We start from the raw sequence: 26684 nt of genomic DNA on the forward strand, positions 1-26684 counted from the left end.
CAAAATAAACTCATTTTTTGGTTCTGTGGAGCAGAAGTAATCTATGTCTTTACAATACTAAGTGTGTTGTAGTCTTAGGTTTGCTTCTCTAGTACAGATATCAGCAGTTTATAATGTAAGCACAGTCCTGAATTTGCTGGCCTGAAGGTACTGGCTTCACCTTTCTGATTTCTGTGGTCAAGGCTGCCTGCTCCTGATGTACCTTAACTTTCTTCACAATGGATTGGATAAGTTTAGGAACACGTTTACTGAGTCTAAAAAGAGAAACTGAATGTGAGAGACTGTAATTAAAGCATCACAGCTCAGGGGCAGTCTGGATTTCAATAACTACTGCAGAACTTGTTAAATCTCTGCTGAGAGAGACAATGACCAGTGTTTTGTCAGCTGTTGAGGAATGCAGAGAATTTCAGCATGGCTTTAAAAAAGGAAGTACTACCATCCCATCACAGCTGAAATGGGCATTTCATTCCTTCAGTGGGCATGTCTATTGCTCCTCCTGAGTGGGCTGTGTAGCATGCTCAAGAGAGAGAGCAATATACAGGTCCCGAGTCTTCTGACCGTGTTACTGGTTCTCTCCTGGACCAGTTTTTGCATCCAGTTAGAAATTGTGTCCTGCATATAAGGAGCTGGAAGTGCATTCAATTTTCCCTTCTTTTGTAACAGATACAATGAAAGGCTGTATTTGTTGGTACTTTGATAGGCTAATTTCCCATATCATAATTTATTCAGTTTAATTATAGCACGGAGATAAAGCACTGCATGGGAACTTGTGCACATAAGAAAGGACACACTTAGACCAGTCTCTTAACATTGAGCCAGGGTGAGAGCCAGGAATTCTGCAAGAATCTCACAACAGGGACAACCTTGTTACTGCGGGTATCTTCTGCTGTAACTGAAAATAACTGTATTTGTGTTATATGAGACAGCAAGGTCTTCTCAAACATATTCTTGCGTGTTTTTGCCTTTTTCCCTTTTCCATGTGTTTCCTTGTTCCCAAAAAGGCCTTTATGCAGACATGCACAGCATTTATGAAACCCATAAATCTCTGCTTATGTGGCACTAAGTTGTTTGCACTTGGAGGATGTTCTTTTAACCTGAGCATGCTTCGGTGACTCACAGGTCCCACATCTTTAGATCTAATAGCTGTGTACTTATATCTCACACCTATTTTTGCTGTGTACTTTGCAAGATCAGTTTGCTTTCCACTTTGAACTTGCTGGTCCCTGCAGGTGATGCTGGTCCCAGCTCCTCTACAGCTTTGTTAAATACACCTTTAAGTTGCTGAGCTTTAAGCAAGTTAGGAATCTTTATGGATGTGTGTGCCTGTCTTCCTAATGCAGTATTTGAATATTCTGCTTTTTCAGATATTTTAAGAAAAAGCAGTAGAGCTGTGTTCACTGACAGCAGCAGAGACTGAGTTATGTCTTAATTTTCACATGATAGCCCCATTCCTGTAACTTTTTTTTTTTTTTTTTTACTTCTTGCCCAGATTTCCTACTCATTTCAGTGATGAGCTTCATTTTTCACTTGTCTGATAGTCAGTGGGGAGACTTCTGCTGGCTCAAGTGAGTTTTGGACTGATATTCCAGCTTCCAGTTGTCCACTGTATATCTCAGAATTAATTCTGGATTTTCAGTCTCGAGAGACAATATGCCAGATAAAAATTGAGCAAACTGGGTAATATTTCTTAAATTAATGAGGGAGGCAACAGTAAGCAGAATCTTGCCCAGCTGTAAGCCACATGTCCTTCCCCTGGTAGCTCACAGCCTCCAGGTTTTCATGCTGTATATCATCTCTCAGCCCCTCAGGGCAGGAACTTTTCATTTAACTGCTTTCTGGCAAAGCTCCAGGCACATGTGTGATTCTCTGTAAAAAGCAGCAGTGCTCAGAAGCAAGTGGTCCTTTTCTTGGAGGATCCAAGTGCAGAAAAATTTCCGAATCCGCTCTTTGCAATAACCTGCACAATAGCGCTCACATCACCTGAGAGCTATTGGCAGAAAGCAAAACTTCAAGCAGACTAAAGCTGGCCTGATCCTTCTAGCAGATCCACCTGGTGATGAGCCAGCTGAAGTGGGGAAAGCTGATTTAAAGCCACCTTACTCTGCACTGTGTTCCTGTATCTGTGCCCACAGGAATTAGAAAATGTGACCTTTCTGTTGACCGGCAAGTTGTCTCATCGTGTAGCGGTAAGGAGCATCCTGTCATCTCCTTATTTTCTTCTGGATGCAGTAAAGGTGCCTGTGTTTTGCATCTAAGAGTCACGCTTCCAGTGCCATCTATGGGCATTTGACCATACTAATCCTCTTCAGGCCAGCTCTACACAGATCCTAGAGAGAGAGTTTTACTTGGTGGTAATGTAGCACTAACTTTGTCTTCCTTTGCGGCATGATTAATACATGCTTTCATCCAAGGTAGGAATTCAGTTTGTTGCCTTCACTAACAGGTTAGGCACACAGCGGTGTAATGTTCCTCAGTCAGTTCAGAGGGAAACCAAACCCAAAGGATCAGATTTTGCTATATATTCTCCCTGAGAAACTCACCAGTTTAAATGGGGTTAAAGTTCATGCTGTTGCATTTGTGCTTGAAGAAGGAATATTTGTCTAATACAATTATCCATGATTATTTCAGCATGTGGTGGAAAGAACCATGGCTAGCCTGAAATTCCTGGCATTTTTATAAAAAGTAACTGTAACTTGAATACACTTGCTACGGTGGAGGAATCTACAATTATTTCCAAAAAATGGAAAGAAAATTACTATAGATTTAACAAATGAAAGTCCTTCATAAATAAGATAAGGTAGCACAGCAATGATATCTTCTGGGTTTTACATGATGTTTAATTACTGGACAGCTGGAGGGATTAATGCTTGTGCATTATGCCCTGGCTCTCAGAAATTAAACATGTACAGCTGCCACTTTATCAGTGCTTAAAGTATTAGAGCTCCTTCAAAAGCAGCAGTAATTGCAGAAAAATCCCCATTGTTACATTGGAAAAATCTCAACCCATAATCATATTTGTCCTGAGTTCCTTCAAAACAAACTAGCAAGCAAAAAGAGCTTGGTAGTTACCTTTAATTGCATTCTTACAGGAAAAGTGAAGGTAGTTTCATTGTTAATGCAATGGGGGCTTGTTGTAATTAAATGGAAAATCCTGTATCAACTTAAGGTTAAGGGTAAGATAATCATCATAAACGGCAAGAATTAAACGTGAAAGCCGTGGCCTGACCTGTGTCAGGGCTCTATCTGCAGTAGGTTAGGGCAAAATGGCTTTGTTTCCCCTGATGCTGACTCTTTAGTTCAGGTGTAAGAAGGAAGAGACACATGCAGGGTTCTGCAAATGGAGTGTCCCAGTACTGAGTGGTGTCTCGCTCACCACAGCAGGCTTTGGTGGTCACCTATGCACATTTGCACACTGCTGATCCCTCAGTTTCAGATAAATTGTCCGTATCAGTATGTTCTATGAATAATTTATCCTTTAACACATGCTAGAAGGAAGCACAGCACATAAAATAAGACAATTCAGAATGTTCTACTTCTACAATGTTTTCCTGCAAAGGTACACTGGGGAAAAAAGAGGAGATGCAAAGAGAACAAACTGCAAACACTCTCACACGTGGGTATTCCTACATATCCCAAATGACAGTTTTTTACAGAGTTGTGGAAGAGAGGTATGAAATACATGTTTTTATTAAGAATAAATAAATAAACGTAATGGTTAGCTAAAACCAAAGCTTAGTGCTATATGTGCACACACAAAAGCTTTTTCCTGCTATTCTTTCAGGACATTAAATGGAGAAGTTGTCTCTGATCCTTCTTTCCCATCTCATAAGTCATACTGTCAAAGGAGCAAAATTTGGCCTGCAGTTGATGTTTATCTTCTGGGCAGATGTTTAGTTGATGTTTATCTTCTATCTATCTTTCAACAGTTAGGGCTCTTGGAGTTGAAATAGCCAAGAAATTGCATCCCTTATTGCCAGATATGATTGTATTTTATGTCCCTAAAGTGCTTTCTTCATAAGAATAGAGCTGTAATTCTGAGCTTATTCATCCAAAAAGCAGGAATTTGTTTAGTTTTATTAAGGGAAATCTCCTGTAACTGTCAGTGCCAACAATTGTGTTATGATGGCAGCAGATACGTGGGTAGAAGTTCCATCCTTCAGTGGCCATGGGTACATATGTTTCACTAATTAAGCAGTGCTTAACAGTTATGCTTCCTGAGCATATGATTTTAAAACTGAATCAGAATCAGCTAACTTGAACTCAGTACAATCCTACGCAGGAGAGGGTCATGTAGTGTTTGATGGGGAGGGGGGTTGTGAGTCATGTTAATGGATAAAACAGCCTTAGAAATTTAACTTCATAGCTGAAATACACCATTTCCAAACAGGGGAAGATAAAATGGTTGGATTGGTTTTGCTTACATTTTGCAAAGAAGTTTGTTTCTTTAATACAATGTAGCTGGGAGGCTTAGCTCTCATAAAATGCACTTAACTCTATTTCTTTTTTCCAGAAAGTTTAAAATAAATGCTTGTGCAGTACAATTGATTCACTATCTCAGCTGAAATTCAGCAAAGTACTGCCTCCATTTCAAAGCAGTAGAAATGGAAGGGCAAATCCTAATGTCCCAGAAATCTCAATAGTATTAAAGTGAGTGCAGTTAGCACGGCACTTACACTTTTAACTGCTGTGAGTGTCACTCAGTGCTTAAATTTTCCATATGAGTAGAAAATCTAAAGCATTTTTTCTAAACAAGATTGCCATATTTGGGTGGGACTGTGGGTCTGTTATTTGGGTCCACTACTTAAATCAAATAATAGCTGTGCCCCTGGTATGACAGAAGTAGAAATCATTAGGAGATGGTTGTTCCTAAAGAGGCTGTCGGTCTCTCCCCTTCCCCAAACCACCTCTGTGGTCTTGTCTTTGTAGACATGGTCTATGTGGTCTGTGCTTATATTCATAACCTTCGGTCTGGCTATGCTGAATTCTGCTGCTTGTCTCGGTGTATCCTCTATGCTGCTTCTTTTAAGTACCCATCTCTTCACGTCAGATGTCTTGCAAACTGTTTTATTTCAAAGGCATCGTTTTGGTTGTTATTGCACCTACATTCAAACTCATTTTGGATCTCTGATCCTGGAGAAATGTGAGAGCCAGTTGGGTAAGCTGGGGACATGAGATGTTACAGAAGGGTTTGTGACAACTCCTTTGTTTGTGCTCTGGAAGAGTTAACAGTGCCGTGTGCTAAATGCAGTGAATATTTAAGGCTAATAGGGAAGCAACTGCAATAAGAAGAAATATCTCCTCTTGCAGAGAATTCCCGTTAAGCAAACTAAATCAGTGGAAGGGGAGATTTTATGGGGCTGTGACCTCATTGCTTCTAATGTGAGCACTGCTTTGTCCCTCATTACTCAGCTGAATTAAAACCTGTGAGCCCTCAGTTGCTGGCACTGCCAGATCAGGCTGAAGCCAGGCTTCTCTGTGTACCAGCTCTGCCTTACCTGTTTGGCCCACTGGTTCAGAAACATATCCTCAGGGTGGCCAGTGTGGCTTTGCTCTGCTCTGTCCTTGACGTATCTGTCAATGATTCCATCAACTAACTGGCTTGTACCTAAGAATTGAGATTTTTTCCCCTGCGAGTGCTTTTGAGATAGGCACAGTTAGGATGACGTGAGAGTAGCTGTGCAAGCATAAGTAGTGCGTGGAGCTTTGCAGTGTCACTTGCTGCTCCCTCCTTCCTTATCTGCATTCAATAAAGCAAAGTATGGGGGATTGTAACAAACTCCCAGGCTCCCCTTCCTAGGTGTGGCAGTGTAAGAGTCCTGTTTTTCCAACTGCTTCAACTGCTGCCATCTCTCTGACTGAGAATGTGTGGGTAAGGAGGTGGTGACAGGCCAGCAACATAGCTGTGTGCCTTTTAACTTCAAAGTGTAGCTTTTAAGGTTCTGGTGCAATCCTTTTCCTGAGCTGGACGTAAGAAACCAGAAAGCAATGGGTAAAACAGGAAGGTATGCGAGGACAGTGCATGTCTGTGTGATCACAGGGTAAAGTGCCCAATGGACAGAAGGTGAAATGTATGGAGTGAGCCAGTCCTAGGAAAGTATCCGAGGTCTAAACTCGGCAATGACAAAATGAACTGCAGATCATGCAGAAAGGTTTGTGTAGGCAACCCTTACAGCCACAGGGCATCTGACTGAATCCTAGAGGCGTGCAGACACAGTAATGTGGGGTTTTTGTGTGTACTGTTACGGGATCAAGGCAGTGGCAGCAGTGCCCTGTTCTGCTTGCTGGATACTACAGATATTCCTCAGAAATACAGAGTTTGTATGATAATATCAGAGCAGCTGCTAGTTTCATGGATGTTACTAGATGTTTCTGAGGGATTTGCCAAATTGGTGTTAATTTGAAAAATTGTTTTTTTAATAAATTAGTTGTGTCTGAGAGAATAAGGGTGAGCGTGTCCCATACAGGTTCCAGTTTTCAGAGTCAGAACAGAAACCCACTAAACACATGCCAGCATTATTTTTTTTCCATTTAAATTTTGGCAAGTACAAAACATCTCCAATCTGATTCAGCTGCTTAAATTTCAATCAGAATATAAGAGAGTAACGATAGGTCTTTATTCTTAAAACATCCTTGTGGGGTGTCTATGGTTTGAGCAAAAAGCTGCCAACCTTAGGCATTCTGACCATCCTTTTTTTTCTCCCCTGCCCCAAAGGTGCTTTATTTTATGCCTCACTTGTTCTTACTTTGATGTTATTTTCAGTCTTTTAGCCAGAATAAAAATGATAAACTTCATAACACTTCCCCAGTGTGGAATGAAGTTGAGGAGACTGCACGTATGAGTTTAGCAGTCTTATTGCACACAAATAAAGACAAGAGAAATTCAGAGCGTGCATATCTTTTGTACATAAGCTGCTTCTCTCCGTAAATTGTGGGGTCCTAATGAATTCTATTTTGAGAAAATTAAATCACTTGGAATGAATATATGATTGTCCAAAAATATATTCAAAAACAGTAAATACATTTTTGAACCAACCATTATTTATCAGCAGGGGCTTTGGCATCTGGTTGCTCCATTATAATTAACTAATACTATGCAAATACTGCTGCAGAGAGGGGGAAAATAACTCGTTTGTGTTGGAAGGGAGCAGCATGGCAAAGGCAGCGAGTGCGTGCAAATATTAATTTGCAAGAGTGCGTGAAATGGCTCCTTAGCTCCATTAGTGATCTGAACAATATCAGGAATTACTATTCCTTCTGCAGTCTTCATCTATATGGGCTTTTCGGTATCAATCACCATAGCAACAACCACCGCTGGTAGTGAGACTGCAATTCAGCTGCATTATTCCCTCCATGGGAGGCCTGTCATTTTTTCAGAGCAATGCGCTTCAAGGTCATCTTCATTTACCTCTGTCTCTTCTGCTGCCCTTCCTGGAGGGCAGTTTTCGATGGGAAACTTGTCCTTCTAGGCATGAATCCACGCTTTAAAGACTGGTATTTGACCAAGGATCAGTATTAAATATTCGGGTATGTGGTAAGCACGCTGATTTTCTGCAGACAAAACAAAATATAGAGAGACAATTAAGCCTGAAAATAAATACTGAGTCAATAAAGCCCACACTATGGCTGCACTGGTAACTGGCCTGGGAGCCCCAACTTAATTCAGCCTGCCTGGACTCTGTGACCTCCTTATCTCCAGTCCCACTCAGAGATTAATTTATGTGGGCTGTGGTGGCTGGATTTGCTCTCCACGCAGAATACCTGGGCAGATGGAGCTCAGGCATCCCACTCCTGCAGCCGTGAGGAGCTCAGATCCTAAACCTTGCAGCTCAGGGGTTTCAGAAGTCCCCCAGCCTCTCCTGCCAGTGTTCAAGCTGCGATAAATCAACAGCAGATCTCCGTTTCCCCAGTGCCAGCGTTAGTAGGTGCAAATCATCCTTTGCATTCTTCAGAGAATCCCTGCTCAGGTTTAGGCAAACAAGAAATATAAGCCACATGTTTTTTTTCAGTTGTCTTGGGGAGGGTGTCAGAAAACTGCAGCATAATAATTCATCTCATTTTCTTCTCTTCAGTGTCAGTAATTGCTGTTATCCACTTCACCACAAATTTTACCAAATAATTATCTTTCTCAAAGCCATTCATAAAGTTTCAAGTGGAACTGAGGTTTTGGATGAAAAATATTAATAAAATATCAGATTCTTACTGCAAATCTAAAAATCTTTGATTAAAGATTAGCAGGGGAAGCGGTAATGGTCCAGTGTACATCATTCCCAGCTCTTACTAATGCTGGCTATAATGCTTATTTCACATTTTTATTTTTATCCAGATTCGAAGATCTTTGCTTTGTACAAATGTCTGTTGTAGAAAAATTATGTACAAATATGGGGATTGGGTTTCGGTGGATTGTTTGTTTTTTTGTTGTTGTTGTTTTAAATTACGGTTCTTAAAGAGTACCCTCTACTCTTAGAGCATTTTACTTTTATTTATAAACACGTAAAAAGCATGTGGCAGAATTATCTTAACTTTTTGGTGCAGCACATGAGCCAAGGCTGTTGCTGCTACACCAGGCTACTCATTAAAGCCTCCAGTTAAATCCTGGCTCAGGGCAGAGGAAAACCAGTACTGAGACACTAACTCCACCATCACAATCTTTCTTTTCTTCCTTCCAAGGACTGCTTCTGCTGCATTCTCAAGAGATGTGACAAGATTGCAGTAAGGCAAAAATAGTGATGTTTGTGCTGTATGCATCAAGCCTTAGCACAAGGCAGAAATGAATGCAGAGTACCTCTGGTGTATATTGTCTACAGGCCACTGCCTGTTAGATGTGATATTTTGCTTCCTAAAAGTGTGAAGAATCTTAATGGGTTACAGTACCCTACAAAACAGCTTTTGTAATTATGCTCGTATGCTGCTTTGAAGCCAGTTGGTTAAACACTTCTTGACAAACACTTCTTCTTGACAATATTTCTACTGGGATCACTTCATATTTGCAGTAGTTTCTGCACCTGAGAGTAGGACGTTTATTAATTTCTTTGGCACTAAGGAAAGCAAGCTAATATTTGTTTCTTTTGTTTCACACCAGTAAGCTCACAATAGGACAGGTAGCAAAACCAGAGAATGCAAACAAATTGAACAAATTGCTGGAGTCAAAAAAAAGATACCCTGGTGGTAATTTAATTATTATTCAAGGCATTTCTGTTGAAATGCTCTGGAGGCAGGGAAATGCTGTAGCGATGGGACTGCACAGGTACCCTGACAGATTTATGAAAGGAGATGTGAAGCAAACTGTCCCCAGGACTTCATTCCCCCATGCTCATCTCTCCAGCTGCCCATGTAAGATAATTTGTAGTGCTGCTTTTTATTAGGTTTGCCAAACCGCACAGCAGAGGTCCCAGGGAGCAGGAGCGCGTTGGCTCTTGCATGGATGCAGTGGGATTGTAAGCAGCTTTTCTCCTCCGTTGCCTGTTTGTGCCAGAGCAAGTCCCCGAGTGGCTGGAAGCTGCAGACTGCTTTATCCTTGCATGCCCCGTGGATTTTAGCTGCCAGAGAGGATAACAAAAGGGTGAGAGGAGCTGGGACAGTGTCTGCCTTCTGGGGGCCAGCAGGAGAGCCAGCTGCACATACAGACAGAGGTCTCTGCTCAAGGCAAGTGTGACCCCAAAGGAACTGTCCCATTTGAGCTGGCCTAAAGATGACTGTCAGGTCTATAAATGAAGAAAAGGGCATTTTCATTCCTTGAGTTGACCAGGAGGTGCCTGGAGCAGCCTTCTGTAGTGCTCCCATCTGGCATCACACCCCGAGGAGCCATCTCAGCAGCACTGTGTCTGCAGGTGGCCCTGGTGACAGCACTGGGGGCTGCCTGGTGGCCTCCCTGGCACAGCACGGTGACAGCAGCCAGCCCCTTCCGAGCAGGGCAGCTTCCCTGAGAAAGTCCTCGCAAGAGGTTACAAAAGGTGAATTGCTTCTGCTTTCTTCTGACGGTGATTATCAGTAATTTTATACCTGGACTGGGATCTCTAGGTGCGGAGGAGGAGCTTTTGTGCAAACTTCCATTGTGTGTGTCCCACACGCGTTTATCCGTCCCTCATTTGCCAGTACAGCAAATTTCTACAGAGAAACGTGTACAGATGGGAGGAGGGGTGGAGGTGGGGCCAAGAAAACAACGAAGGAAAAGAGATGGGCTCATTACAGCTGGGGAGAAGGAAATGAATGCACATCTGCAGTGTGCAAATCATTATAACCTTGCCCAAAACGAGGGATCAAAGGGCTGTGGAAATTTTTGCTTGTTGGTATGTTTCTGAGATTGATAAAAATAATGCCAGAAAAACAATTTATTCTTCTCAGCCCTGATCCGTTACAGAAATTGAACGTAGACCTAGAAATACTGCTATTCCTCAGTTCCTTTTCTGAATAGATTGGTAAGATGATAACTTTTACCTTAAATTTCCATTTGGCAGTTCCATATTATTCATCATCTGAAGAGATCATTAGGTCCTACAGCTGTGTGCTTATTGCTGGGATTAACAGAGCATTTTATTTTGAGTTATTGGCTAAGGATAGGAAAGTATGCTGAACGAAGAAAAAGAGCAGAACTTGTGTGTGGGCTGCAGCACTTTAATGGTCTCAGTTCTGTCATGCAAAATGGTTTTTTAAATGCTTTTCCACCAGGCTGTGGTTGTATTTCAGGTCCTTATGAGAGGCATTCATCTCCTAACCAGATGCCTCGGTGAGGGCATCTCTCCAGCCCCAAAATACCCTCCTGAGTGCAGAAGGAGCCTGGGCAAGCTGCCTGGACTGGCCAGCGTTTGGTGGCTAACACAGGCACTCCTTTGGTGGCCACGCTGTTGTGTGTAATTAGCGCTGTAAGGCTGGGCACACAGCAGCCTGCAGCTGAGATTCTCTGTACCATTTATCCCTGCTGGATGGAGCTTGGGCTGCAGCCAGTGCCTGGTGTCACACCAAGGAAGGCAAAACCTTTTCTTCCTCTCATTAGTCAGGTTGTGCTCTGGCAGATGCAGGAACATCTGGAAAACCTGGGAGTAAACGGGACCGAGCGCAGGGCAGGAGGGGAGAAGCAGATATATCTTGTCATGCTCTGGTGTGAAAACACGGGCTGCTTAGTTTGGCAGGTGAAGCCCAGCGAGTTCACAAGCTAGAACATAAATAAATATCAGTGTACAACCCCGTAAATTAATGAGTTAAGACAACATACTCTTAATTGCTAGGTAAATAGTTGTGCTCCCAGGTATGAAGCAGGCATATTTCAGTAGGGTACCGCTGGGTTCCCGCTGCTGGCTGTGAAGCTGGCGTGTATCAGCTGCTTCACTGCGAGGCTGCTGCTGGGAGCTGCGCTGCCCCTCGCAGCTACCAGGACGTCTGAACGGGGGCTGTAACAGGGGCTCTGCAGGAGTGACCATAAATAGCTCTGCTGTTGAAGACAAAATGTTATCCAAGTGCAATTAGAAAAAATATTTATTTTATTTATATTGCTTGTAGTTTATATAATGCATAACTTCCCTGTAGATATTTCAAAGGGCAGAAGCAGAGATTTATTTATTTAACTAAGAGACTAAACTACACCTAATTAAGAGTACTCGAAGCAAATTTCTTCTAGGGTTTTGGTTCCCTCGTTTTCATTTGGTTGATGAAACAAAGTGAGGGCTAAGTGCAGGTTATTGGAGTACCTGAAATTTTAATTTAAGCAGGTTTCTCTGGTTCAGCTGTCCATCAGGCTTGCAGACAAGAGTGCTCCACTCAGTGCTCAGCTTCATATCTGACAAACGTCTCATTTGTATGTTAATGCTGAGTTGTGATTTCCAGGGAAGGCATTCAGTGTGTTGTAAAGGGCCTCACTGGCAGATTGCAGCTAAATTGATGCTCGACTCACTAAATATTTACCCTACACATCCCACTTAGTATGTCCAAAACCAGGCACACTGTGAAATCCTCAAACCTGATTCTGTGCTCGTGACAGCCAGGAAGCTGGTGGTGTCAGTGCCGAGCACAGCACAGCGCTGTGGGTCCCCCCCAGCGCCTGCCAGCACACCTCTGGCCCTTGCAGTCTGTCCGCTCTGTCCACCCTGGTCTCCACACAGTAGGGCTCACGGGGCTGCTCCTGCCTCAGCACCAGGGCACGGCTGCAGCTGGCTCCCCATTTTTCCTGCCCCTTCTTCTGCAGGGCTGCACACAGCCTAGAAGGGTGGTGGGGAGGTCAGACCAGGGCTGCAACTTGGGTCAGCACGCTCCTGCTGCTGCTGCGGGGCAGCACAGAGGCAGGGAGCACTCCGTGGCACAGCTGGGGCGATGGCCAGTGTGTTTTCACCTGCTCCTTGCCATGTGGTTTAGTTTAGGACAGCTGAGATCATGCATTTGTGCCCTCTCCTGTCCCCTCTCTCACACATTTGAAACGTACTAAAGCCAGCACGGTGGCAAGGGGGAGGTTGGAGGCCTTGCAGCTCACCTGCTTGTTTTTCTCCCCCAGCCTGTTCTCCCAATGAGTTCCAGTGCAGTAACAAGACGTGCATCTCCATCATCTTTGTGTGCGACGGGGACAACGACTGCGGGGATGGCAGCGATGAACGAAAATGCTCCCCTCTGACCTGCAACCCCAACGAGTTCCAGTGCAACAACAGCATGTGCATCCCCGAGCTGTGGGTGTGTGACAACCAGCCGGACTGCGACGATCAGTCGGACGAATCCGTGGAGAAGTGCGGCTACGATGCCAAGGCCCTCAACACCTGCGCGGCTCACGAGTTCCAGTGTGGCAACGGCGAATGCATCCACCTCAACTGGAAGTGCGATGGGGACGAGGACTGCAAGGACAAGTCCGACGAGCAGGATTGCCGTGAGTGTGTGCAGGGGCTTGGGACCCTGCTGGGGGGGAGAGGGCAGCCAGAAGGCACCGTGGGCTGGGGTTTGAGGCAAGGCTTTGATGTGAGCTGTCTGAGCAGCAACTGTGTGCCTGACAAAGGAGCGTTTGTGTCCCAAATGGCATGGCTGGGTCCCCGTCTCAGCAGGGTCAGGTATACTCCACACTCTTTTTTTGTTGTTTTTTTTTCATGCAGAGAGGGGGTTGAAGGAGCTGTTCAGTGGTTCCGTGCTTCATAGAAGATCTGTTTCACTAGAAAGGAAGGGAATGGAAAATGGGAGAAAATTTCAAAGCCCCCAGACTGCACAATGGGGTCACAACCTGGAGGTCAAAAGCCATAATGCCAAAGGGAATATATGATCAGCCAAAAAAAAATAGTTAATTTCCTGCCTCTGAAGTTAGAGTGTACTGAACAAGGCACTCAAGAGCAGTACCTCTGAAGAATCCAGTTTGAAATGCGCTTTGAGCTTGGCTTGTTACAGGCACAGAGCTAATAAATAATGGATTTCTTTTCAGCTGGCTTTATGCATTTAACATGGTGTTGTTGGTGTGCGTGGTATTTTGAATGTTTCATCCATTTTTAGTCACTAAACTGTTCAAGCTGGTCACTTATCTGAGGAGGGAGACAAGAAAATAAGAGCAAAATGTTTTGCTAAAATATTCATAATCACAAGATTGGAATTAAATAAAATATTTACATAGCTGTATCTATTCAGTAGCTCTGACATTGGGCCACCTCTGGGGAGGAAGGCAGCAGCCAGCTGCAGAAAGCAGACATTTTTACAAAGGTCCATAAGAAAATGTTCCTTTTTTTCCAGCTCCTCCAGGAGAGGAAGGATTAGACTCTTTTCTGGGCAGAGGTAGACAGAGTTGAATTTGTTGGCTTCTTTAGCAATAGGAGGAGGTGGCAAGGTACAGTGTGTACACCACTGTGTACAGGACAGGAGAGCACCAGGGTGAGCTGTAGATAACCCTGGTGTGCCTCTAAAATTGCCAAGGACAATTTTAAAAGGCAGAGCAGGAGAAGCACAGCTTATTTTGAGAGAGAGCAGCTTCAACTGAAGGATATAATTGCTGTTGACCCCTTCCTATCCAGGTATGGATGGAGCAGGTAGGATGGCTTCTCTTCAGCTCCAGGGAGGTGCCGTTGGGAGCTGCCGTAGCTCCTGTCAGGAGGGACCCAGGCGGCGCTCCCAGTCACAGCGGTGGTGCCCTGGCAGGACGGCTGATGTCACACAGCCCAGGAGAGGGGAGGGGAGCTCCCTTCCATTCCCAAGTGGTGCAAGAGGGGAGCAGCTCCAGATGGAACTTCTGATGGAATGTAGCTAAAATGGATTTTCAGGCCCTGTTGTTCAACTTGGAAGGAATTTTAATTCCCCAGCTTCTTTCCATGATCTGACAGACTCCAGCAAGTGCCAGCTGAGCTCAGATTGCCGAGGCCTAGGAGCATGGCTGTGACAGCAGCCCTCAGTTACAGAACAGCTTCACCAAGCAGCACCTCCAGGTTTGCCAAGGGCAGCTTCTGTGGGGCAGAGGACACAGCTGGATGTGGCTGCAGCACGGCACAGTGCTGACAACCAGTGGAAGAAAGAGGAAATGTGGCTAGAGAGGGCAGAAGTGACTTGAGACCGGTATTTCCCTGACTAGGGGACACTCAGTGCTTGAAGTTTTTGTAGTTTTTTTGTTTTGTTTTTGTTTTTTCCCCAGTGAGTCTCAGTGCAGCACAAGATGCAGCTTATCTACCCAGGAGAAATGGGCATGGGAGCTGCTTGTGCTGCCTTCAGCAGGAAGCCAGGAGTCTGTGAGAGCCAAAGCCCTGTGTTTAGTTACTGACGTGCTCCTCTGTACAGGGTTGACTGCTTTACACCTGTGCAAATTAGGAATCACTCTAGTGATTCCTAACTGCGAGGCATCACCCTGCTACTGCTTGCTCTGTGGGTAGGGGATCTCTCAGTTAGCAGCCAGCAGAGAGCCTGTGGCACTGAGTGCAACTATAGCTGTTGGGTCAACCAGGTCAGAGTCCAAACTAAGGTTGTTTCCCCATCCTGTCCAAAGCTGTTGCTTGGGTGCACATGCCTGTGGTAAAAAAGTGGTATTTGAGCACTCTGGAAACACAAAATCACCATTTGTCTGTCGGAGTGAAGAGTGTAGGGATTGACCTTTATTATTTTTTAACTCCCTTCCAGAAATTGTCTTTTAGCTCCGTAGTGCATGGCACATGGGGAGTTGCAGCTGCCTGACACTGCTCCATCCCCGTAGCAGCAGGAATGGCACAGATACTGCTGGGCCTCCCTCAGTTAAACCTGAGGGTGCCAGCACTGTGGTAGCCTCTTCTCTTGCAAAAGGGGATCATACGGTTTTTGCACTGTATAGAACGGAGGGATGGGAGCTTTAAAAAACATGTCATGAGGCTATCACCAGTTATTTGTTGTAATTATTTTGGGGTGATAAATGAGTGGAGCAGGAATGAAGGGTGACAGTTGGTGAACAGGTTTTGGCAGCAAAACCAGCAAATAAATAGGAGTGAAGGAGACATTTCAGGGAAGCTGTGTGAGAATGCTGAGTGGTTATTTTTTTTCCCCAGTATGTATATTCAAAAATACATATATGCATGTATAAAATGAACATTAGGTTTGATTTATTAGTTTCCAAATCTGGAATGGTTATATTTTAAAATATTCTCTGCAACTCAGGTTAGGGTATCCAGGGGGGAGAATAAATAATGCTTACAGCTGACAGCTAGAAAACAGATCCCTTAAGACCTGACCTCACACTTTCGTGCCTCCGTCTCCCAATCTGTAAAACAGGGTTGATGCATTTTGCAAATGCTGGGGTTCTCTTGAACTTAAGTTAACTTTTGGGGAAAAAAAAAAGGGAGGGGAGCAGAAGACAGAAGAAACAGAGGCTCAGACTTGGAATCTGGAATGTATCTGCTGAATTTGAGCAATACGGCTTTGTGCCCAGTATTTGCAAATGAAAAGCGTGTCCGAGTGTGCCTGTTAATTTAGCAGGGCTTTGGTAAATTGTTTTGTATGTGATTTACAGAGCTGAGAAGATGGCTATAAAACTGCTGAGATTCCATAATAAAATAAACCCCCCAAAATAGCAGAGCAGTTTTCTGAACATCTTGTGCAGATGAACAGCCCAGCTCCTGTCTGTCCTTGGGATGTAGCCCATGGTGCTCAGCTGGGTTTGTGTCCCAGCTTCAGGATAACGAGGTTCCTGGCCCTCTCACCTCAAACTTACATTCTCCGGGCCAGGTATAGACATAGCATTCTCCCTTCTCCTGCCAAAAAATGCACCAAAAGATAGAAATGCTGTATATCTATTTTAATATCTTTGTGATCAGTAAGAGATGTCACCGTATCTGCTCCTTTTGGGTTTTGATTAGGAGGCTCAAGGGCCGTTTCTCAAAGATCTGAACTTCCACAGCCTTGCTGGAGTGAAATGAGCCTTAAAGCCAAGCCTGTTTTCCAGTTTTCTGTCACTTCTTGAAGCAAGAGCCTTTTGCAGAAATGTTTAAAAGTCCCACCTCTGTGTTTTGCAGTCCCTTTAGCAACTGAGCTGGGACTGTGCAGTCATTTTTCTCTGTCTTGTGCTGTTAGTGCATCATCATGTTTGCAGTTCCTGCAAAGTTCTTAATTTGTTGTAGAATTAGAAACCTTTCTATTCTTAGCATCTGGCTATAACTGCTTTCTAGAAGAGCTTTGAGGACAATTAGTAGGATTTATAACAGCTGCCTTTCAAATCTGTAGCCACATCTTGCAGGTGTACTTCATAAACTGGAAACCTGCTCCTGCTCCAGGAAAGACAAGGCCCCAGTTGGCTTTAATTACATGTGGCACATCTGTGGGGAGCTAAAACCTACAGTCAGAAATGGAGGACCATCCTGTCCTGTCTTCATATGTAGAAGTCGCTCCAGAAAGGGTGAATTAAACTGGTTTTCATGTTGGAAGGTGAAGAACATAATTGTGGTAAGGGAATTTTAGGTAAGACAGCAGGAAAAGCTTTGCAATGGCCAAGGTTTAATTTGGAAGAGGTTGGGGTTGTGTTTGGGGGAGGTGGTCTCTCCATCAGAAGGGCTTCCTCCAGGCAAGTGGTCGCACACTGCAGGACCAGTTCAAGCAGCAGTGCCTCTGCCTCCCTGCAGGACCTCTCAGTGCCACTTCCAGATCTGGGGTCTGTGCTTCTCCCAGACCACAGCTTCATTTCCTCCTGTCCTTCATTGTTCGCCATTTAGAGCAACAGCTCCCAAATGCTTGGAGCTGCTGTCCCACTGAGGTTTCCCATTTCTGTGTTTGGGTTTATTAGCTGAAATGTGGTGACACAGCTGGTCCCATAATTGTGCTTACTGCTTGGGATTTTTTTCTTGCTTTGCAGCTTTTTATGAATATAGTCCATATGGCTTTCCTCTCCAAGGAGCAGTGCTGTTTCCTAATCTTTCTCCTGTGAATAGTATTTCTCTGGCAGGATGTCCCCCTTCCTCCACCAACCCTCCAGTTGCTGCTCTCCCTGTCTCATGCCCTTCAATGCCTGTAGATGCCCTAGAGCTCAGTCCCCTGCAGCAGTTGTGAATCTGGATCCTGCACCCTATGCATGCTGTCACCAACAATGCTGAGCCTTTGTGCATACCAATGGTTGTGGTATTGGCGCCAGCCCTCTGCATGTCTATGGTTCTTTGGGGTTAGCTGAAAGTAGTAGTTTTTGCATTAGGACCAGTTTGTCAAATTGTTGAGGGAAGCGTGCCACGTAGCGCTCACCTCCCGGGCAGTGCCATCAGTGCTGACCTCCTCTAGCTAGTCAGAGGCAGTGATTTTCTGTCATATGGCACCAGGCTGCAATCAGCAAGATGGAAAGGCTAGAATCAAGAGCTCTCTGGGGTGTGCTGCCTTAATAGGATTTTAAGAAAACATCTGGAAGACAGTCTCAGTAGAAATAAGCCATGAACGTGTCCCAGGAATGAGGAGCCTGTTTTCACCAGTGAACCCTTCACTGGCCAGCCACTGCTGGTACCCTTGTCAGTGCAAGTCAGATCCCATCTAGGAAAGTTTAGTGTAACCTTGAAGAGGAAAACACCACTGCTTTTAGCATGATCAATGCAGCAGCCTGATTTACTTTTTCCACAATGTTTCTGTTCATCACATCTGTTTTGAGTCTGTAAGAATCTAAATAGGGCAAGTGTGCTTCAGGCTTGAAGTCTGGCCTGACCCTGTGGGGACGTTTTCAGCCTGTAACCCCAAGAAACACCAAGCCACAGGGCAGCAGAGCTCTTCTGCCTTCCAGTGCTCTGTGGTTAGCTCATGGGCGTTCAGTAACCCCAGTGACTGTGTCTGTGTTGCTAGCTACATCCCTGGTGTGACTACGTGTAGTGGGTTTACGTGGCAAGGTTTTGGTAGCAGGGGGCCATAGGGGTGGTTTCTGTGAGAAGGATCTAGAAGCTGCCCCCTGTTTGGTAAGGGCCCCACTGCTGACCAGAGCCGAGCCAATAAGCAATGTTGTTTTGCGCCTCTCTGAGAGCAGGTTTAAGACAGAGAAAAAAACACTGCGCCACACAGCAGCTGGGAGAGTGAAGGGAGTGAGGAACGGCACCAAGGTCAGTGCAGAAGGAGAGGGAGAGGTGCTCCAGGCGCCAGAGCAGAAGTCCCCTGCGGCCTGTGGTGAGGACCATGGGGAAGCAGGCTGTCCCCCTGCAGCCCATGGAGTACCACAGTGGAGCAGGGTTCCACGCTGCAGCCCGTGGAGGAGCCCACACAGGAGCAGGTGACCTGGCAGGAGCTGCTGCCCGTGGGGGAGCCAGGTTGGAGCAGTTTGCTCCTGAGGGATGGACCCCATGGTACGGACCCATATCTGGAGCAGTTCTGGAAGAGCTGCTGCCTGTGGGAAGCCCACGCTGGATCAGTTCATCAAGGACTGTGTCCCGTGGGAGGGACCCCACAGCACAGGGGACGAGAGTGACCGAGAAGGAGTGGCAGAGAAGAAGTGCTGTAGACTGACCATAACCACCATTCCCCCGTTCCCCTGCGCCGCTCAGGGGGAGGAGGTGGAAGAGGGTGGATGGGGCGGAAGGTGCTTTTGGTTTCTTTCCTTTGTTTCTCACTCCTCTAGCTTGTTAGTAATAGGCAATAAATCTTACTGTCTCCCTATGCCGAGTCTGTTTTGCCCGTTACAATAATTACTGTGTGATCTTCTCATCCTTATCTCAACCTTTGAGCCCTTTTCATCATATTTTCTCCCCATTCCTCTTTGAGGAGGGGGAGTGAGAGAGCGGCTGTGGTGGAGCTCGGCTGCCCACTCGAGCGGAACCATGACACTACGTTGCCTTTAGCAGAGGCACTGTACATGTATCTTGCAAGTGACCTTAGGCTGAGCATGTTTCAAAACACTGCTTAAATACAATTTTTTTTAAGGCAGAACTGAGGAGTGGTTGCCTTTGCATACTGAGTGCTGCTCTGCGCTGCTGTTTGAAATGCAGCCTGGCCTCTCGCAAGGGCTGAAGGGCCCAGAAAGGCTCCAGTGTTGAAAGTTCAGCTGCCCACTTGCTTTGTTGCCTCTCACCTGAGAGGTTTCACTGTCTGCACTGGTTCTGTTTTGACTGGGTCTACTCGCATGGGTTTTGGGGCTCCTCTTCACATGGGTGGAGAGCCTGATCTGGGATGTCGGGGGCGCAGGAGGGCAGCGGCTGAGGTAGCTGCTGCCTCTCTTGCTTGGTGGAAGCAGCTGATGCTCTGTGCCATTTGCTGAAGGAGGCTGCAAACTCCACTAGTGTCAGGTAAAAAGTACCACACAAAGCTCCGAGTCCTGCATGGATAACACTTCAATGTGTTGTTTTAAAGCTCTGGTGACCTGCCGGCCGGATGAATTCCAGTGTGGGGATGGGACCTGCATCCACGGAGCAAAGCAGTGTGACAAGGTGCACGACTGTCCTGACAACAGTGACGAGGCAGGCTGCGTCCAAGGTACGTGCAAACAGCGCTGCGCTCCTCGTGCTCGGGTGTGTAAGCCTGTGAGAGCTCCGTGGCCGCTGCAAAGGGAGGAGGCCTGTGTTGCTCCTCCGTGCCATGACGGGCTGCTTTCTGCAGAGAGGTTTCAGCCGTTCTGGCAGAGGGGTTGCTTGGGAGAGATGATTGTGCTGACCAGGCAGACTGCACGCCTTGAAAAGTTCCTTGCATCATACTCGAGCTTAATGTTCATTTGCTTAATCCCATCCCATTTCTGCTAATGACACCCTCTTGAAGCTCTGTGTCAGGCTTTTTGTTGTCATGAGCCTCATCTAACTTAGTTACTTTCCTCTCTTGCCCGACATGACAGAGTCAGCATGTGAAAGTCCCAGCAAGTTTCAGTGTAAGAGTGGAGAGTGCATTGACGGAGGCAAAGTGTGCGATTCACATAAAGACTGCAGGGACTGGTCTGACGAGCCTCTGAAAGAATGTGGTACAGTACTTGCCTTCTACGTGTTGCTCCTGTTGTAACTGCTTCCCCTCTCCTCCATCTGGTGCTCACAGCTTTGAGTGTAACCACATGTAGCTGCTAATTCTATTTCTCACTCTGCTTCTCTTTCCTTGCCTTTATTCTCTCTTCACCCTTCACATGAATATAATTAGTAGCCTAGTCTGATCATCTGCCAGCGTGAACTGTGCCCTTCTCAGTTCAGTTTTTATTCTTGGAGGGATGTTTGAGCTGAGCACAGGACTTCCCAGACACTAGTGTCCTCCACAGCATGGACCAGTTTGTTTAGCCTCACTGCCAAAATTACCTGTGAATTCCTGTAACATGAGCAGATCATAAAGATTTAGCTTTGGTAACATGCTCTGAAGGTGACAACACCGTGAGAGGCAGCAACCACTAAGATATGACTTCAGCCGTTTCTGAGATTCGTGTGTTGTTGCTGCTTGCTGGAGAAATGGCAGCAGGTTTCTGTCTGCAGCATCCTGCCAGCTGTGGGCTACTGAGATCAGCCAAGCCATGCAAGCCCAGTCTGCTGCTGGGCAGGCAGGCAGCAGAATGGAAAGCCACAGGCCAGAGGGCTGAGCCTCTCTCACCCTTCTCCCTGGGCATTGCAGGTGTCAGCCCCAGCCTCGAGCATCACTGAAACACCCTTGTTTTTCCCTCATGCAGAAAGCCTCGGACAGGCTGCTGCACTGTCCCTCGCCACCACATCATGGAGCACCAGTAGCATGGAGCTCAGTGCCTGCAGCTTAAATATCTCGCATTCAGGGTGAGCTGTCAGTCTCTGTGTCAGACAAAAAGTGTGTGTGAGCTCCCAGTAAGGATGCTCTTACCTTGTGCTTTCAGTACATCCTTGCTTTCTTCTGCACTAATCCACATCTCCCTGTCTTTCTGAGTGGGTGTTGCAACTTGTCTGTCTGTGGAGGTCTCACAACAGGGCCAGCAGCCCAGTTTGCCCAAGGAGACTGGGCAGCAGCACAGCACAGCTGGGTTCAACCTTAACGGTGGTGCCATGGCTGCCTGCAGTTAGTGTCACGTGAGCTAGGAAGCTGAGCAGAGAACAATCTCCAAAGGGAAACACGTTCCTTTGAGACTGCAGAACGATGTGGATTGCTGTGACTGTAACACCCAGCCCCAGGTAATCCACACAGCAGCCCAGGAGATGCAGAGCAAGCTTCTCATCTCAGTGTCTGTCTAGTTGTGTGCGACACCCTGCAGTGCCCTCCAAGAGCCCTCAGAAAAGCACTGCAGAACATCCTGTGTCTTATTTTAGGCAGGTGATTATTATGTTCCCAATGTTTGAGTAATAGGGAGCAGCTGTCCAGCAGAAGGGCAGCAAGCTGACGTCTTTGTCTGGTTCCTCCTCAGCTCCTGTTGAGAAGTACAGCAAGCGAACCGATGCTTGATTTAAAGACTCTAAATCCATTCCACAAAGCACCTCTGAAACCAGGGGAATCATCTCATTGAGGGTTTGCTTGTTAGTTAGTTAGTTGCCTTTGTTGTATTTCGCAGAAAGTGGTTGTGCATGTTTATGATCCAATTTGCTAGAGGCCTTTGCAAGTGCAGGAATAGGTGATACCCATTAATAACCATCATCGAGCAGTGATAACACATAATGTGACTCTGTGGACACCTTCTTGGAACCTAGTGAACTTGCTCTGTTAATAATTTATTGATATCAGTGTGTGTGTGTGTCTTTGATAGGAAGGTGAAGGCATCCCAGAGCTGAGCTGGGCTTCCTTTTGGCATAATATTTTCCTAGTCTTGCTGACTTTAATTGGCTTGTGGTTGTTTTCATTTTCTTCCAAGAGCACTGGTCTAATGGCTCAGCTGTGCTACTCACCTGCAGTGTGCAAGAAAGCAAGAAGTAAAAGCTAAATGAAAAATTTGCGTTTAAATTGTGTTAAGGATCGAAGTAAATCAGTTTTGTTTGTTCCAGAGCCCACTATCCCTGAAATCCCACAGCTTCTGTTCAGCAGGCTCACTTAGGGAAAGGACTTTCTCTTCACCTCTCTCATAGGTTAATTACAACAAGTAATGTTATTTCTGATAGGAAATCAGCATTCTTGAACCTCCCATTCAGTTCTAGTTAAAAGGATACATTTAGTCTGTTTTTCATTTCAGCTCTGGAAAACAGGATCAGAGAAGTGGCCTCAGATCAGAGAGGGGCCCAGGAGAGGAGGGGGCTGTTGCTTCAGAAATTACACACTTGGGCTGATGCAGGCTGCCAGCAAAGACTGTCGTGTGGGAGGTCCTTGTGGGAGGGCTGTATCTCAGTGGTAATGGAGCATCTCTGACAGGCTGCACTTCGGTGTTTTCTGGAATTGTCACACAGATCATTCCTTGGAGCTAGAGGGGAAAATAGTACAGTATTGCAAAATAGCTGGCCCCTGGGAGATGAGACTCCCCCAGCATGAATTATTAAAGCTCAAAGAGAGCTTTCAGAAAAGTCAACATTATCCAGTGCATGGGAAAGGAGGAGTCTCCTGGAGAGCACCCTGAGGTCCCTTGGAAGTTCCTCACGCCTGGCAGAATATGCTCAAAGCAGCAGCTCTCCAGTGGGTTGAGATACAGCGATGCAGACACTGTATCCCCAGGGCTCCCTGTTCGTTTGCCACCAGCTTTCAGTCCAAATGATCCTAACAGTGTTGGTTTGGAATAATAAAGAGCAAGGAAGAGATACGGTGATGGCTTCCTATATGTGAAGTCACTCCTGTGCTCTGTGTGGCCAGTGCCTGGCTACCAAACGCTGATAGCTATGGAAAAATTTCTGAGGACTTTGGCCACCCTTAATTTTATTCAGTCTTATGACTAAAATGCCTCCTGTATCATGGATAATCTGTATGCCTCTTCCAGGTATTAATGAATGCTCTATGAACAACGGTGGTTGCTCACACATATGCAAAGACTTGAAGATTGGTTATGAATGTGAATGCCCGCCCGGATACAAGCTTCTGGATAAAAAAACGTGTGGAGGTAATTTACATGCAAACAGCAGTCCCTTGTGTTTCACCATACAGAGACGTGATTATATTCACTTCAGCATTGCTCCATCACAGATGGTTTGATTTCAAGTTATTGATGGGTTTCAAACACTCCTTTCAGACATAGATGAATGTGAGAATCCAGACGCTTGTAGCCAGATCTGCATTAATTACAAGGGGGACTACAAGTGCGAGTGCTACGAGGGATATGAGATGGACACCCTGTCCAAAAACTGCAAAGCCGTAGGTAAGACGACCCCACAGGCACTTAAACTCTGATTGCTCAACATCACAACTCTGATAAGAAAACATGCTTGCAGGGCTGAGGCTGGAGGAACAGAGACAAAAGGAAGCTAGCAAGCAAAGACATTCATTTCGAGCAGCGCAGAACTGCTGCAGTGATAGCAGATGCGTCTCTAGGCAAGAACTACTGATCATTCAGATCAGAATATTTTAACGGTGTGCAGAGCAAGATTACAGGCACTAGCTGGCTGTTTGAAGCTAAAACTAGAAAAGAAAGTCTCTTGGCAGGTTTTATTAAAAACAGTACAGCAAAACATTTACTGGTAATAGTATGAAAAGGAAGATGACAACCCAATTAAAGGATGGTAGGTTAGCCACCTCTCAGCCCTCCGAGCCTCACATGCGAATACCAACACGAACAGCAGCAGTTTACTTGAGCTTATTGCAGAAATGGTTGTATTTGTCAGAGAGATAGAAAGTTGAATTGTGCAAGAACAGAGTGTTAGCCCTGCTGAGGGTTCTATTGAGGGAATGGTGGGGCTCCTGGGGAAGGATGAATTACCTGTAATAGAAGATTGCCTGTCTAGTGTTATCCTGCATGTTCATGTAGCCTTTTTTCCCAGGTTCTATATGGTATGTACAGTGTCCTGCTGTCCTCACACCTGCAATGGATTAGAATTGACCAAATCCTAGGACATCAGTCTACTTGTTGGTCAGAAAATGTTTTTGTACCTGAGAGCCTGTGCTTGAAGCCCTGCAATGCCATGTAGAGCTAGAACCTTGTCCTAACTCCTCCCTTCCAGTGCCATGTTCCTCAGTTCATTTTGCCTTTCCCAGTGGAAAGATGCTCTTAGGTTCTTTTATTGGCCATTGTTGGAAACAAACCAGTCTAAAGGTCATTCGGAGTCTCCCATTCTGTCCCTTCCTCAAACAGGGAGGTGTACAACCAGCGAACTAAAGCTTTTACTTTTTGATTTGCAGTCTATTTTAGTGGCACTTAGGAGCACACTCACATGCTGTACTGCTTGCAGATGGCAAGAACATGCACCTCTTTGTCTGAACCTACACCCGTAGGTGTCTGCATCCTAGCATCGGAAATTGGCTCCCTGGGGCCCACCCAGAACAGCCAAGGAGGCTGAGGTGCTGCCTGCAAGTTCTGCATTTACATTATGGTCTAAAATGTTGTCCTAGCTTTGCTGGATTCAAAGTGGCTCTGTCATGCCTTGAGTCTGGCTCCCCTCCTTCCTTCCAGCCAGCCCAGAGTACTGCCTCTTCCTTGTCCTGCCCATGAATCACCAAAATCTGGCCCTTGTATTTTTAATCTAAAATGTAGAATTGCAGGTAAGGACATTCCCTAGAGTTTTGTTTGTCTTAGCAGAATGGGCAGACTAAGAGCTGCTGTACATCTGGTGACCACAGAGGTGCTGTGGTCGTCCATGTCTTATAGAATCATTAGAAGGTTGGAAAAGACCTCCAAGGTCACCTAGTCCAACTGTCCCCCTATGTGTTATATGTGTTAACTCTGTCTCTGGAAGCCATTTACACTTGGTCCTGGTGTGCTGCAAAACTTTCTCACAAAGCAAATCAGTGATTGGACGGTCTTCACTTTGTTGCTGTATCAGGAATGAAAGAATCCAGCTGCTAAAATGACAAATGCTCTTATTTCTGTGGTAGGCAAGAGTCCATACCTGATCTTCACCAACCGCCATGAGGTCCGTAAGATAGACCTGGTGAAAAGGGACTATTCGCGCATCATTCCCATGCTGAAAAATGTTGTGGCACTGGATGTGGAGGTGGCAACAAACAGAATATATTGGTGTGATTTGTTCTACCGAAAAATCTACAGGTAAGGGGCAAGAGGGAATGTATGTTTTGGCACCTTTCTAAAGCTGTGGTTCAGTTTGTACCAAGTAAGGACGATCTGCAGAAAACAATGCAAGATTCAGTGAACACAGTGAACCTGGGGGCTTCTATTCCCTTATTGGCCTACCTGTTGTGGCCCAGACTTTGCAAGCTTTTCAGGAATTGACTAAGAAATCAGGGGCTTGTGCAGTTACTTGGTTTGATAATGTAGGAAGGCTTTTTGTCAATAACAGATCCTGCTGCATTTGCGCAATTACATGGAGACTCCTGTTTACTGAATCACAATATTGCTAAGTGGTGCTGTGTGAGGCTGTGCTGTGCTGTGCGCTTGCTGTGTGTGGAACCTCAAAGGACTTAGCTGCTGAAAATGCAGAGGCAAATGGTGGAAGCAAGGAGGTAGCAGCATGGACACTGTTTGACCACTGTAGTCTCTGGTAGACCAGATCTAAACTCACAGCACTTGACCACAGACCGTATTTCATATTCTGTAGTTTTTATTCCCCTTCCTTTCTCAGCTGTTTTTATGCATCCATCACAGTGTTATGTACCAGGGCTCATAAGTGTGCCTAATCAAAAATGCACTTAATTTATGCACTGAAAATTCCCCATGTATATTCTGATTTGCATAGCTATTGCACCCTGTTGCAACTCCTACAGCGATTTGTTTTGGATTTTAGCTAATGATCAGGCAAAGGTTGATTGGTTTCAGAGCATGGGAGCCAAGCCAGGGTTTTTGCAGGCTGTGCTAGCTCCCATGCTACTGGCATGGAAATTTGCCTAGACTGTGCTGATTATTAACATTCCAGCAGTTAGGCAGGTACCCCAAGCGGCCCTGTGTAGCACTGAAAATGGGGAGATAGGAAGAAAGCAAGCTGCTTTCACTGTGTCTGACACTGCCGGCACCGGCAGGGTGGGTAAGGGCTTCATATCCATACAGAGAATTTGAGACACGCTGTTCTGTCTGCAGCTCTCTGACAGTGAATGCCCTGGGGCTGAGGGCTGAACAGTGTTCATACCCTATATATGGCTGTACCAAGCCTGCTTCCTTTTCCAAACAGCAGAATTTTTCTCTTTCTCACTCCTGCTTGCATTAGCTTTGCTGTAAGTCACATATTTTCTGCAGAGCAAGCTATGTAATCATTTCCAATGTCCATGAATCCTGTAAAATTATACTATTGAAGTTAATGTGCCCTAAGTCAAATACATATGTAACATGTGTATATATATATAACGTGTATATATATATATATAACACCCACATATTGATTTTCTAGTTTTGCTAA

The 26684-nt window shown here is 45.5% G+C and overlaps 1 protein-coding gene across 3 annotated transcripts in view; it reads left to right on the forward strand.

The window, feature by feature from the left end:
• The window catches only part of LRP8 (LDL receptor related protein 8), a 166436-nt gene that overhangs the window by 130146 nt on the left and 9606 nt on the right, over positions 1-26684 (forward strand). For 2 of the 3 annotated variants that reach the window (XM_068690150.1, XM_068690152.1), the window contains 6 exons: positions 12479-12841; positions 19699-19821; positions 20174-20296; positions 23168-23287; positions 23417-23542; positions 25213-25384. In XM_068690150.1, the coding sequence (XP_068546251.1) occupies positions 12479-12841; positions 19699-19821; positions 20174-20296; positions 23168-23287; positions 23417-23542; positions 25213-25384 (1027 nt within the window). The remainder of the gene's footprint in view (positions 1-12478; positions 12842-19698; positions 19822-20173; positions 20297-23167; positions 23288-23416; positions 23543-25212; positions 25385-26684) is intronic. The other variant, XM_068690151.1, reaches the window with a different exon arrangement.

The sequence above is a fragment of the Anas acuta genome, chromosome 8 (genome assembly GCF_963932015.1).
Source record: "Anas acuta chromosome 8, bAnaAcu1.1, whole genome shotgun sequence".
Taxonomy (NCBI): domain Eukaryota; kingdom Metazoa; phylum Chordata; class Aves; order Anseriformes; family Anatidae; genus Anas; species Anas acuta.